The 11,760-nt window shown below is 41.5% G+C and overlaps 1 protein-coding gene across 1 annotated transcript in view; it reads left to right on the top strand.

Moving 5' to 3' along the window:
• Positions 1-7,734, top strand: part of LOC126412405 (apoptosis-inducing factor 1, mitochondrial) — a 106,488-nt gene extending 98,754 nt beyond the window's left edge. The window contains exon 12 of the mRNA XM_050081989.1: positions 6,545-7,734. Within this exon, the coding sequence (XP_049937946.1) occupies positions 6,545-6,616 (72 nt within the window). The 3' untranslated portion in view covers positions 6,617-7,734. The remainder of the gene's footprint in view (positions 1-6,544) is intronic.
• Positions 7,735-11,760: the final 4,026 nt, after the last annotated feature.

Consider the following 11,760-nt stretch of genomic DNA (forward strand, 5'->3'; position numbering starts at 1 on the left):
CACTGTCTTTACATTTTGGGCCTGTTGCTCATCTGTTCGTCGAAACTATAAAATTCCTGGGGCTCCTGCTCAATAGGAAACTTTCTTGGTCCTCCCATGTGTCTTACCTGGCAGCCCACTGTATGTGGTCTCACAATGTCGTGTGTGGCCTCAGTGGCACTTCCTGGTGAACAGATCGAACCACCCTCCTCTGCTTGTACCTTCCCTTGTCCTTTTGAAACTAGACTATGGGTGCTTTGTTTATGCATATGCATATTCATCCCTATTATGCCATCTGAATACTATTCACCATCATGGCATCTGTTTGGTAACTGGCGCCTTTTACATTAGCCCGGTTGAGTGTCTGTATGCAGAAGCTGCCGAGCTACTGCTATCCTACTGCCATGACTTTCTCCTCAGCTGGTATGCATGCCATTTGACTGCCATGCATGGCCACCCATCCTATGCCGCCTCCTTCGATGACTCCTTTGATCGCCAGTATGGGGCATGTCCCACTTCTCCATTTACCTCCTGAAGTTTGCTTCAGGCTCTTGCTCAGGCAGCGTAACTTCATATTGTCCAGAGCTCATGGTCTCGCAGTCGCGTTCTTGCTTAACGAGCACGGGGTCCCACATTTGATTCCCAGTGGGGTCAGGGATTTCACCTGCCTCGAGATGACTGGGTGTTTATGTTGTCCTTATCATTTCATCCTCATTCATGTAGGTGGTGAGATTGGACTGAGCAAAGATTGTGAATTTGTATGGGCGCTGATAACAACGCAGTTGAGCACCCCACAGACCAATCATCATCATCATCATCATCATTTACTTCATACTATGTGCAACTTTTCTGGTGGGTGAGAACCCTGCACCACCTTGAGTTCATCTGGTGGCCCATGTTCACCTCAACCTACATTTGCCTCCTACGGGCACTACTCCAGCCTCGCTCTATCGTCTTCAGTTTCATGACCTTTGCATGGAACTTCCACGATAGTGCCTTTGTGTACACTGATGGCTCTCGGGCTGACCATGGTGTCGGATGTGCCTTCGTCATTGGTGCCAACGTTTTTTCATATTAGCTTCCAGAACACTGCTCAGTATTTACAGCAGAGCTTTTCGCCCTGTATCAGGTCACGCAGTACATCCGGTGACAGGCTTTTTAATTGTGTCATCTGGTTAGACACTCTGTGTGCCCTTAAAACCTCTCTATGTTGCACACTGTCCATCCCTTAGTGCAATGGGTCCAGAAAAGCTGTCACTTGCTCACTCCTGATGGAGCCACTGTTATTTTTATGTGGGTTCCTGGTTGTGTCGGTCTGACAGGAAATGAGGCCACTGACACTGCTGCCAAGGCTGCAGTTCTTGTACCTCAACCCACAAGTTCTTACATTCCCTCCGATGATTTTGTGTTGCAGACTGTTGGCAGTTGGTGACACTTTGGCATCATCACTGATCCTCCCTTCATGGGAACCAGCTCTGGGTTATTAAGCCTCTCCCAGGGGCATGCACGACCACCTCTTGCAGCGGGGAGACAATTACAACTAGGTTGCGTATTGGGCACTGTCTTTTTAACCATCACCATTTTTAGGTGGTGCTCCCCCACCACTTTGTGCACATTGCACTCAACTTTTGACGGTCAGCCGTATCCTGATGGAATGCCTTTTTTTAACAACTTACGTTCTCATTTGTGTTTGCTGTCTGAGCTATCAGCTGTGAAGTGCAGGCTGTCAACCGCATTTTTGCTTTTTATCTGTCATAGCAATATGATGAAGGCCATTTAATTTTTAGTTCTGGAACTCAGTTTCTCTACGGTGTATTTTGTAGACCTTGATTGGATTTGATTTGATATTTATCAGGGAAGCAAGAACAACATTGGTCAAGCCTGCTGCTGCCCACTCCGAAACAGAGTTTATTGTGTGTGCTATCGTTCCCTGTGTCTCTAGTAAAGCCAACCAATGCCCTTGAACAGTGCAAGGAGACCCTTTACTAGTGCTTTGCTGGACACAGTTTCTTCAGGTCTGGTTGATCTAAATATTTTCTGTCTTTTAATCTCCAATGCTTCGCTTTCGGAGATCAAACGTGATGCATTTTCCACGCCCACACCACACATCCTACATTTGGGGTCTGCTTCTATTATCCCCCTTGTATGTAGGTGTTTTTTGAAATTCCCATCGCCTGACAATAGTCCAACCATGAGTTTAATTTCTCGCCACGCAGGGTAACCACGCGGTCTGAGGCGTCTTTTCATGGTCCCCCCCCCCCCCCTCCCTCCCCCCATTGGAGGTTCAAGTCCTCCCTCAGGCATGGGTGTGTGTGTTGTCCTTAGTGTAAGTTAGGTTAAGTAGTGTGTAAATTTAGGGACCGATGACCTCAGCGTTTTGGTCCCATAGAAGCTTACCACAAATCTCCAAAAATTCCATTTCTCTCCTGTTCAAGCCCAGGATTGAGAGACTTCTCTTAGAACATGGCTTTGGCATCAGTACCTCGCCATGTTTTTGCTGTTGGAACTTAAACCCAATATTCTACATGCTTTCCCCTTGTCCAGTCTCAGTTTTATTTTGATAATTGCCTTGGTGATTATCAGGGCGGGTTCTGGTGCAAAAAATGGTGTCATCGCCCAAATCCTGGCCAACCCATTGACTTGCTCATTACCACTAATTTCAGCAGGAACCAACAATAGGTTTTTCGCTATTGGTTTCCTCTAGCTCCATGAGGTCTTTGTAGCATTCTGCCATGATATTTGATCTTGTTGCATAGGCTGACAGTACTTTCAGGCCTGCTTAGCTGCCTGAATAAATGAAAATGCTACGACCTCTGTAGGATATCCACAAATTCTCCTCCATACACATCCTGAAAGCAGATATTTCTGCTTGAAGCACAGTGGCCGTCTTCCCTAGAGAGATTGTACTCTCCAGCCTGGGTGGCATGCTGTATACCCTGGCCCCAACACCCTGGTCTTTTTTCGAACCATCAGTGAACCAGACTGTCCCCAGTACGGTGTCGAAATTTGTTTTCCCAAAGTTCTCTACTTTCAACTACTGCATTGAAAGGCTTGTTGAAGCAGCTGGGAGTTGTTATATAGTTGGCCATCATTTCCACAACCATACTTATGTCTATCTCACTCAGTATTTTAGTGTGAGATCCTAGATATCCCAGTGATTTCCAGGTTTTGCCAGTGTGTAACCTGTATGCTCCAGCTGCTGCCTCTATCTTTACCCACAGGTGTAACGGGGGCATGTCCAGTATGGTTCCCATCCCAGCAGTAGGTGTGCTAATTCCACCTGTGATTGCTAAGCAGGCCAATCTCTGCACCTTAGCAAGCTCCTTAGCAGGTACCTGCTCTTCTACCTTTCTCCACCATAACTGTAGCCCCATAAGTGATCATAGATCTTACGGCCGTGGTGTATATCCAGTACATACACTTGGGGCTTAAGCCCCAGTTTTTACCACAAGCTCTCCTGGTACTCATTAGAGTACCTTTTGCCTTGGAACAGGTGCTCCTCATGTGAGGGGTTCACTATAGATTCTCATCCAGGGTTACCCCAGATTTTTCGGTATCCTCTTCATCGGTAGAGTTTCATTGAAAAGCGTGAGATTCCAATATGTGTGTTGGATCTGATTTCTCCTAAATGGTACAACAACAGTCTTCTTAGGACTGACCCTTAGATGCTGTTTCATGTGCCAATTTTACGCAATGTTCAATGCTCCTGGTGCCATAGCTCTAACTGTACTTGAAAATTTGTCAAGTGTTACTATGACAAGATCATCTGTGTATTCCTGGCAAAAGTACTGTCCAGAGTTTAATTCTACAATAAGTTCATTCATCACAAGGTTCCACAGTAGATAGGACGGGACCCCTCCTTGTGGACAGCCTCTGGTGGCGTTGATTACTTTTTTCCTCATGGTGGCTTTTACCTTTCTACAACTAAGCATGCAAATGGTGGTCTCCAAGCCATGCACCTCTGCTGCCTTAACCATGGATTCGAAGGTCGTGTTGCAAAAGCCCTTCAATGTCCAAGAAGATGCAGAGGGCTATTTCCTGAAAGTGTAGTGCTTTCTCCACCTTCCCAACAAGTTGGTGGGGTGCATTTTCACACGATTTTCCTAGTTGGTATGCATGTTGGTTTATGTGTAGAGGGGCCCTAGTTAACCTCCTCTCCCAAACATGCATGTTGACCAGTTTTTCTAATGTTATGAGAAGAAAGGAGGACAGACTGACCTGCCTCATATCCTTGGCCTTGGTATGATCAGTTCTCCCAGGTTTGGAATGAAGACAACCTTCACTGCCCTCCAGACATTAGGAATGATTCCTGCTGCAAGGCTAACCCTAAATAACCTGCATAGGAATCTAGTTCACTCTTTCTTGTTGCAGGAGTGCTGGAAAAATTCTATCTACATTCCTATTCGTACACTTCTTAGTGAATGAGTAGTTGTCATGGTATGATGGAAGAGCCCCGCTGCCTCTACTACCTCCTCTAACTCTACCGTATTACTTATCAAAGTACTGACTTCCTATAGACTTGAGTCGAGGTCCCTCCTATATGCCTCTCAGACTGTTTTTCTAGGATTCGTATACGACATGGTATATCTAATGCCCATTTCAACCTCGAACTAAGTATACAGGTGGTCTCATGAGGATGGCTCTAAGCCACAAACCGTTGTTTGACATAACTACCAATCAAAGTGAAACTGAAGGTTATGTCAGTTACCTCTTCCCTTCTTATATTCCTAAATGTGGGTACCTTGCCCCTCTTGAGGATCTCTAAGTTATTAGCTAGAAGAAATTCTAAAAAATTCGTACCTCTGCTGTTGGTAACTGTGCTGCTCCGCAGTAAGTTGTGGCATTAGCATCACATCCAACCGATACTTGGTCACCGTGTTGTATACAGACTTCCATCAGTCTCATCACCTCTTGAGGAGGAGCAGCGCTGTCCTCTTAAGGAAGGTATGCCAACGTCATTACAAACTCCCTCGTTATACCTTCCTCATGTTGCCGCATCCTGATGGTCACTAACTCCCTAGAACGGAAGTCCACCATCAGCATGAAGGGGATTCCATTTTTCGCATATATGCTCTTTCTGGAGTTTCTTGTATTTCTAGTGTAAACCAGCTTACCTCCAGTGTGTGTGTGTGTGTGTGTGTGTGTGTGTGTGTGTGTGTGTGTGAGGTCTCAACTCGCCCCTCAGTATTGCTATTTTCTTTCTTGTCCATTTTGGTCCCATGAAATATGGGGATGCAGTTGGTCCACACCACGGAAACCCCACGCAGTGCAAGGCTAATTACTTAGAGAGGTCGCCCGGTATCCCTGAGGCTCTATTCGCGACACATCTTACCATGTGCCACTCACCCATTGGCATGGATGGCATCACACCTTGGGTTGGGTATTGAGGAGTTGGGAAGGGACAAGGAATGGATGTGGGATGACAGGTCATTGTGGGACACACTTAGTCTGCTCCATCAGCCAAGACCTTACCGACCGTAGCTTCCCACAGCAATCATATCCCTCAGCTTTACGCGAACACACTAGCCTCTCCGCTTGCACTGAGGGTTTATAGACCTTTCTCCATGTCACTGTTTCTAGCTGTCTTCTCTTCTGTTGATTGGGATTGATGTGTAGTCATTTTTCACTCCTCTCTTTGTCTTTGTGTTCTACAGTTTTGATACAGGCTATGACCCTAGTTGTTTTTTTGCCTTAAAACAAAACAAAACTGGATTCATTTACTGTAACTGTGAAAGTTACTGAGAATTCCTAGCAAGTATTTGATATTCTTCTCTTTAGATGGCCATTCGTTCAACACACAGTAGCCGGAATGTCCAATAATTTTCAGCTTGAAGGATAGGGCATCAGTATTGAGTTATGTCACAAATTTAAGGGAGTCACCCTGATGAAAGCTGCTTGCAATAGCATGAGAAGTGTTGATAGTTCAGTCACATCATGAAGTCATACTTCCTAGAATTTTACTGAAGTGAACTGCAGCTACAAAAGCCCACACTTCTAAATTGGGGAACATCATTCACGACACACTGACTGAACAGTTTCTAAAGTAGTGGATGAAATATCTCATAACATTTGAAACAATAACTGGTGTAAGATCAGTTTTGTCAACTTTAATGGTATTTTCCTCACACCTTCCATCATTTTACTCCCACCCCTTTCCGCCTCTCTTCCATAGTTTCCACGATTCGAATCTGTGCATGCCCCCTCCATAAAGTTCATTTTGTCTCAGATCTCTGTACACTTGTGATCTCCTCTCAGCACTAGTCATCCTTCAACCCGCACCTTCAAGTCCCCATATTCAGCATCTGTCAACCTATTTCTGAGCTTTCTCCCTCGCACTATTACTTTCTTCACTTAAATGTTTTACCTTCCCCAATCTTGCCAACAATGTACACACTTGCTGCAGCTTAGTGTTAACATTCACTATTGAAGAAGAGAAAGAGTAAAATGCAACAAATGTGTCTTCGACCTTTTTTTTCCCCACCTCAACAAATCTTGTAGAAGATGTACTGTATTATTTAGCTTGCTTTTAAGCAGTGAAAGAAATCATAACTTTGTTCTTTTTCAGGTTTTAAAGGATGAGAGCAAGTATGATGATTTAAATGAAGTTGCTAAACTGTTCAATATACATGAAGACTAGAACTGATTTAGTAAGACTGAGTATACATTGCAAACAACAAACACTGTGTTCGTACTTATGTGTATGTGTTTGTGACTGTCCAACGTCAGATAAAATGCAGTGAAGTAGTTCATTGTATGTGGGATGTAGAAACAAATAATTTGTGTGTGAATGATTGAAACATTAAACCCCTGTGTTGTGTTGCTGAAGAATGTAAGCCAATAAGCAGTGTATTTTGTATAAATATACTCAGAACTGAAAAATTAAAAGAAACAATTTGTAAATCATCAAGTACAGGCTTGTGTTGCCTCACATTTCTGTGCTATTAGATTGTAGCACATTTTTACTACTGGTATATGTATTGGGTAGTATGGGTGCAACCACGCATTTATTTGATATGGCTTTTAGTGCTTAAAAGTACACAGTCTCTCTAATCGTGTGTTTTTCAGTGTGTCAGTATTATAAATCAGGTTTTGTTAAAACAGAAGTTCATAGAAAGTAAACAAATAAAATATTTGTAAATTGTTAGAAATCTTTTTCACCACAAGTTTGTAAGATAACCTGTCCATTAAACTTAGCAGTTAACTTCTTTGTAAATACCACAGATAAAATTATACAGCAGAATTTCTCACAAATTATTGTATAAGAGGAGGGGTGTGTTAGGCATCAGGCACTCTGGCTGGGTTGAGGTGTTGACCTTATGCTGTTTCAAGTCACCCACCCTCTTACCAAATCAAGCAATGCATGCAGAGGTGGTGTGGCAGCATCATCTCTCTTCCTCGTCTATGCCACCAGTGTCCATAGACGCAAGTGATGCTCTCAAGTGATGTAAAGTGACACACTGCTGTTTTCCGTCGTGTGCCAACTGCAGCACCACACATTTGGTGCTACAAAACTGAACATGGTAATAGCTACCACCTGAGTGAGTATCAGACGTAACAAAATGCATAAAAGATTTTTTTTTAATTTTTTTAGTGGACTCTATTACTGTTAGGATCAGTTTGTTTCAGCACTGTTCATAAGCTGAGCACCAGTACCTAAACAGTCGTCTTGGAACACGGTGCAAATAAAATTTTGCGCATCACAGTTGCCAATTCAAATGATTAAGAGTGTTCAGTGAATGCAGTTATCCACCATGAAATAAAATAAAGAGCATTTTATGAAGTGTGAGTAAAGATATTTTTAAGAGCCTGTGGAGCTGTCTGTTGTCATTTTAATTCAGTGTGTGTTTGATTCCCCTTTATGATATTGGTGTGTTGTATTAATGAGTACATTTTGTCACATCTGTGGATAACCTTGTGTAATACACACATACCAAGCATACCGTGGATGACAAAATCACATTTGAATGGGTTGTTATATAACGCTGAATTTGCAGTTCACTGTTTTTCATTCCCTTGACAATGTGCTATTCAATATTCTTCACTGTTTGCAACCTGATTCTTTGGATATGAGTTTCTTATCTTTGCAGAGGTTGTTGTCCAAAATTACTGTTGTGAAATGCTCAACAGTATTCATCTATATTCACTATTACAAATAAACTAGCTGCATTTGTAAATTGTAACATACACCTCCATAAAATAGTTTGTAAGACTCTGACAAGCGGATTGTCCAATCCAGCACGTCAAAACCTATCCTGAGATTTTTTATGTAGGAAGAATACACTGAAAGAAACACATTTGGCAGATAAGACTCACTGTGCAAGTATTAAAAAAAAAATACTCAAAATTCACAAATATTCATAGCACACCAGGTAACTGGAGGAATGTACACCCCTGCTATAGCTGCAGCAAACAGTGCTTGCAAAACACAGTGGATGCATTGCCTCGCTTCACAGTCAATACCGTCATTGCGCGATAGCGATGGAAATGTTATCGATGATGGTGCCACCAAAGTGGAGTTAGTAAATGCAGTTTTCCATAATTCCTTCACGAAAGAAGATGAAATAAATATTCCAGAATTCGAAACCAGAACAGCTGTTACCGTGAGTGACATAAAAGTATATATCTTAGGTGTTGCAAAACAAATCACTTCAGAAAGGCAAGTCTTCCGGTCCAGGTGGTATGCCAATCAGGTTCCTTTCAGAGTTTGCAGACACGATGGCGCCTTTCTTAGCAATCATATACAACTGCTCAGTTGACGAAAGGTCTGTTCCTAAAGACTGGAAAGTAGCACAGGTTCCACCAATATTCAAGAAAGGAAATAAGAGTAACCCATTGAATTACAGACCCATATCACTGACCTCAATTTGCTGTAGGGTTTTGGAGCATATACTGTACTCGAACATTATGAATCAACTTGAAGAAAATGACTTATTGACACATAAGGAACGCAGATTCAGAAAATATTGTTTTTGTGCAACACAGCTAGCTCTTTATTCCCATGAAGTAATGAGTGCTGTCGACAAGGGATCTCAGATCGATTCCATATTCCTAGATTTCCAGAAGGCTTTTGATACTGTTTCTCACAAGTGACTATTAATCAAATTGCATGCATATGGAGTATCTTCTCAGTTGTGTGACTGGATGCGTGATTTCCTTTCAGAGAGGTCACAGTTCGTAGTGGTAGACGGTAAATCATCGAGTAGAATAAAAGTGATAACTGGTGTTTTGCAAGATAGTGTCATAGGCCCTCTGCTGTTCCTGATTTACATAAATGATTTAGGTGATAATCTGAGCAGCCCCCTTAGATTGTTTGCAGGTGATGTGGTTATTTACCGTCTAGTAAAATCATCAGACAATCAATTCCAATTACAAAATGATCTACAGAGAATTTCTGTATGGTGTGAAAAGTGGCAATTAGCACTAAACAAAGAAAAGTGTGGGGTCATCCACATGGGTACTAAATGAAATCCGATAAATTTTGGGTATACGATAGATTGCACAAATCTAAGGGCTGTCAATTCGACTAAATACCTAGGAATTACAATTAGAGCAACTTAAATTGCAAAGACCACATAGATAATATTGTGGGGAAGGCGAAACAAAGACTGCGCTTCTTTGGCAGAACACTTAGAAGATGCAACAAACCCACTAAAGAAACAGCCTACATTACACTTGTCCATCCTCTGCTGGAATATTGGAGCGCAATATGGGATCCTTACCAGGTAGGATTGACGGAGGACATCAAAAAAGTGCAAAGTAGGGCAGCTCATTTCGTGTTACCGTGCAATAGGGGTGAGAGTGTCACTAACATTATACGTCAATTGGGATGGCAGTCACTGAGATCTACTTACAAAATTTCAATTACCAACTTTCTCTTCTGAATGCGAAAATATTTTAACACCCACCCACCTACATAGGGAGAAGTCTTAATAAAATAAGATAAATCAGACCTCGAACGGAAATATTTAGGTGGGATACCCCCTGCGCCATTCGAGAGCAGAATGGTAGAGAAGTAGTTTGAAAATGGTTCGATGAACCCTTTGCCAGGCATTTTAGTGTGAATTGCAGAGTAACCATGTAGATGCAGATGTAGATGTAGGTGACAAATCGATAAATGTATAACACTGCACAACACGATCGTAATTTGTAAAGTGAATTTCCCTTTCAGTTAGTTTCTCGTATGCATTTGTTAGCCGTTACTATTCTCTTCAATTTGCAACTCATTTAATATCGGCAATAATTAGTAATTGCAGTATTGCTATGTGTTGGCAATGGCAATAAAACTGAATTAATTTTCTTTGCTAGCTTACGCATCTGTCTTTGTGCAGGTTCCAGTGTTGCAAAGGTGAAATATGAAGCTTCTCATGAAGACCTACATATGTGTTACATATTAGTTCATTTTATGTCAACATTTCTTTAGCAATTGAGGAACACTAGATGAAACAGGAAATAACTAATGACTCTTTGAATTATGGTTCAAATGATGATTGTTGTGCTAGCTAGTAGTCCAGAACAAAACACAGTATCTTCCTAACCCGGAAAAAAGGTACATAACAGCTTTAAGTGTCAAAGAAAAGGCTGTAGGGACCGATGACCGTAGCAGTCTGGTCCCTTTAACCCCACAAACCAACCAAAGAAAAGGTAAATTTTTTGGTTAACTGATGGAGTGAGAATATGCTTAGAGCTAAGCAGTGTGCAAAGCCAGTTCTGTTTCATAAAATCTGAACGCGAATTGTATAAATGGAACAAAGATTTACATGAAGTACAAAATGTATGCCAACATGAAATATGCAAAATGAAAGACTATTCAGAAGATTTAAAACTGCTGGTGAGAGTTGATGCACCCTTACCAAATGGAGATCTACTTGACTGAGCTCTCTGAATTGCAAGTGAGAGTAATGTTTTAGATTTTCATGCTTCTTTGACATAGTTAAACATATTCAGGAAATTATGTGGAAAATGAAGATGGGAAAATCACAAAGTGCACTTCAAATAAATATGTAGAAGACGTGATTAGTAGGTAATACTACAGAGAAATTTGTAGTTGATGTAAAAACTTGTATAATGCCAATCATTCTTGTTTCGTGCAAGAACCGCATGCAGACCGAACTTTATCATTTGGGAGACTGCAGTCGTGTGTGTGAATTGTATTTGCATGAGTGTGTAAATGTGTGTTTACCGTCTAATGCTGACGAAGGCTGTAATGGCTGAAAGATAATTTGTGACAGTCTTTTTGTTGTGCCTATCTGCGACTCAGCATCTCTGCTATATGGTGAGTAGCAACTTTTGTTTTTACAACATTGCTACATTCCATCTTGGATTTTCCAATGTTTGATTATAAGAACTGTGTTACAGGAGTTGTTTCACAATATTTCATGTCAACATATTAAAACCACAATTGATGGAAGTCATCTGTAATGTATCATCATACCCAGCCTTGATTTTATTTCCTCATGCTGGGGTGGTGATTCTTCTGGACAAACCTGGAATTCCTGGGAATTAAATTTTGCCTGGAAAAATAGGAGAAATCTTGGGGAACTTCATAAAATCTCAGGGAATTTTATTGAGTTTTATAAATCGTAAGTTATAAATACTTAAGATCTTGACGTGTATTAATGATATGAATATTATTCCATACAAGTTATTGATGTTTAAAAACTGAGGCTAAATAACTGATAATGGCTGGTATATAGATGAGCTGAAATGCTGAGGAAAGAAAAGTCATTATTGTGATATTCTGCCCAGGCCCCACTCATCTGCCCCCACTTACCATTAATTTAT

Source organism: Schistocerca serialis, chromosome 7 (genome assembly GCF_023864345.2).
Source record: "Schistocerca serialis cubense isolate TAMUIC-IGC-003099 chromosome 7, iqSchSeri2.2, whole genome shotgun sequence".
NCBI classification, from domain to species: domain Eukaryota; kingdom Metazoa; phylum Arthropoda; class Insecta; order Orthoptera; family Acrididae; genus Schistocerca; species Schistocerca serialis.